Raw genomic sequence first — 2,131 nt, forward strand, 5'->3', positions numbered from 1 at the left:
ATAGTAGAGGGAGGGAGGAAGGTCTGACCTACAGCTGATCTGGAGAAATCTGACTGAAGTCAATCTGTTGAAGGATACTAAGAATTCTCCATAATGTTCTTTATCTTATGGATGGATCCACTTACAACAGCCTGCAAATGCGAAGCTAAGTTCATCATTTTTGTCTGGCTGAAACTGAACTGAAAAAACAAAAACATTTCTTCCCCTTTCGCTCAAAGTGCAGCTTGGGACCACAGATGGGTTTTTAGGAAATTAACACAAGAATAAAAATCTCTGCTGCAGCAGAAAGGAGAGGGATTCACAGAAAGAAAATAAGTTTCAATATTTGCATTTTTTACAACAGAAATTTTATTTTAAATATTTGCAGAAAAGCCTTGTGGCCAACAGAGATATTAATTTATTCAGGACTTTCATAAAAACAGTATCAGATGGAAAAAGTCTTTATGAATCAGTCTGAGGTGAGAGCTGATGATCCCTGAAGATGCTCCTCATCTTTGCTCCTCTCAAACAAACGAACAGATTCTGATCTTGTGATTCATCCCACTGAGATTCCTCCTGTAAGCAGCTTCCAGATTATCTCCTGCTGCACCTCTTTCCAACTGACTGCAGGTAGTAAATAAAGTCGGAACGGCTCAGGTTCCTGGTTCCAGCAACTGTCTGTGTCTGCAGCCTTAGATCTGAGCAGCTGGAGAGTCCTCAGGCTGCTCCTCCTTCTGCATCCTCTGCTGTGCGTCTTTTCTGCCCCCTGCTGGTGAGGCGGCAGACTGGGAGTCCTGCTGGGAGAGCTGAGAGAGGAGGAGGTCTACACTCTGGAGCAGAACAGATTCCAGGACTTTCTTCTCCTCAGAAGTAAACCGACTCAGGACGTGACGCTCCACTGAGGTTTTCCCTGAAGGCCGGCCGATCCCGACTCTGAGTCTGAGCATCACCTGGAGACAGAGGGACAAACATTCTCAAAAGTTTCTAATGTTTTTATTTCTTCTGGTAAAGCAGGATTTAATTCAGTAAATAAATGTCATAGAAATGTGTGTTCAGTGTAAAGTCCTGGTGGGAGTTTCTTACATCGGTCTGAAGACAGTCAACACACGAGCGTACTCCATTGTGACCCCTGGAAAGAAAAACAATTTGGTGTTAAAGTTTATTCTGCTTAAAAGTAAAACTGTTCCTTTGCTGAAGAACAGTGTAAAAAATCATAAAAGAAGATCCCTCATAATCTTAACCATTCAGAGATTTTGAAGACCTAAAATAGGAACTAAAAACAACATCGGCTTATATGAAGTGGCTGCTCAGTGGCGCAGTGGGTAGCTACAAGGTTCTGGGTTAGATTCCCGGCCCAGGGTCTTTCTGCATGGAGTTTGCATGTTCTCCCTGAGCATGCCATGCGTGGGTTCTCTCTGGGTACTCCGGCTTCCTCCCACAGTCCAAAAACATGACTGTTAGGTTAATTGGCTTCTCTAAATTCTCCTTAAGTGTGTGTGAATAGTTGTTTATCTTGTTTGTCTCCGCGTTGCCCTGCGATGGACTGGTGACCTGTCCACTGTGTACCCTGCCTCTCGCCCATTGACAGCTGGAGACAGGCACCAGTAGCCCTCGCGACCCCACTTAGGATTAAGCGTGTTAGAAGATGGATGGCTTATATGAAGTGAATGGTTACATTATTTCTGCAAGCAGACAATTCATTTTCAAACTGAAATTTTAAAAAAATGACCCTTTTTAATCAAAACTGGTTTTGGGAGAGACTAAAAGTGTCACATGCAGTTATGACTAAAATGTGACTAAAGCTAGTTTTCATCCTGAAAACAAAAACTAAAACTAAATCTAAGATGGCCGTCAAAAACAACACTGGTTTACAGTTACGTTTTTTCAAATTTTACATCATTTCCTTTTATTTCTTTTTTGGACCCTTTCCTGGCCTGATCCTGGATCCTTGCTTCGCCGAGCAAAGTGGACCTCTGCTCTCCAGCCTGGACCCACAGAGAATGGCTTTATCAAATATGGACCAGGAAGCCCTTTATCACAGCTGCACAAAAGCAATAAACCAAAGAACCATTGTATCTCATAATATAACGGCTTTCTTCACATAATAATACGACTTTATTCTCGTAATAATACGACTTTATTCTCGTAATAA

The 2,131-nt window shown here is 42.2% G+C and overlaps 1 protein-coding gene across 1 annotated transcript in view; it reads right to left on the minus strand.

The window, feature by feature from the left end:
• Positions 1-320: 320 nt before the first annotated feature.
• LOC107091592 (probable peptidyl-tRNA hydrolase) overlaps positions 321-2,131 on the minus strand; it is a 7,268-nt gene continuing 5,457 nt past the window's right edge. Inside the window, exons 4-5 of the mRNA XM_015385600.1 lie at positions 1,063-1,108; positions 321-929 (exon numbers count right to left, since the gene is read on the minus strand). Coding sequence (XP_015241086.1) covers positions 672-929; positions 1,063-1,108 — 304 coding nt within the window. The 3' untranslated portion in view covers positions 321-671. The remainder of the gene's footprint in view (positions 930-1,062; positions 1,109-2,131) is intronic.

This window comes from Cyprinodon variegatus, unplaced genomic scaffold (assembly GCF_000732505.1).
Source record: "Cyprinodon variegatus isolate N-32 unplaced genomic scaffold, C_variegatus-1.0 Scaffold344, whole genome shotgun sequence".
NCBI lineage: Eukaryota > Metazoa > Chordata > Actinopteri > Cyprinodontiformes > Cyprinodontidae > Cyprinodon > Cyprinodon variegatus.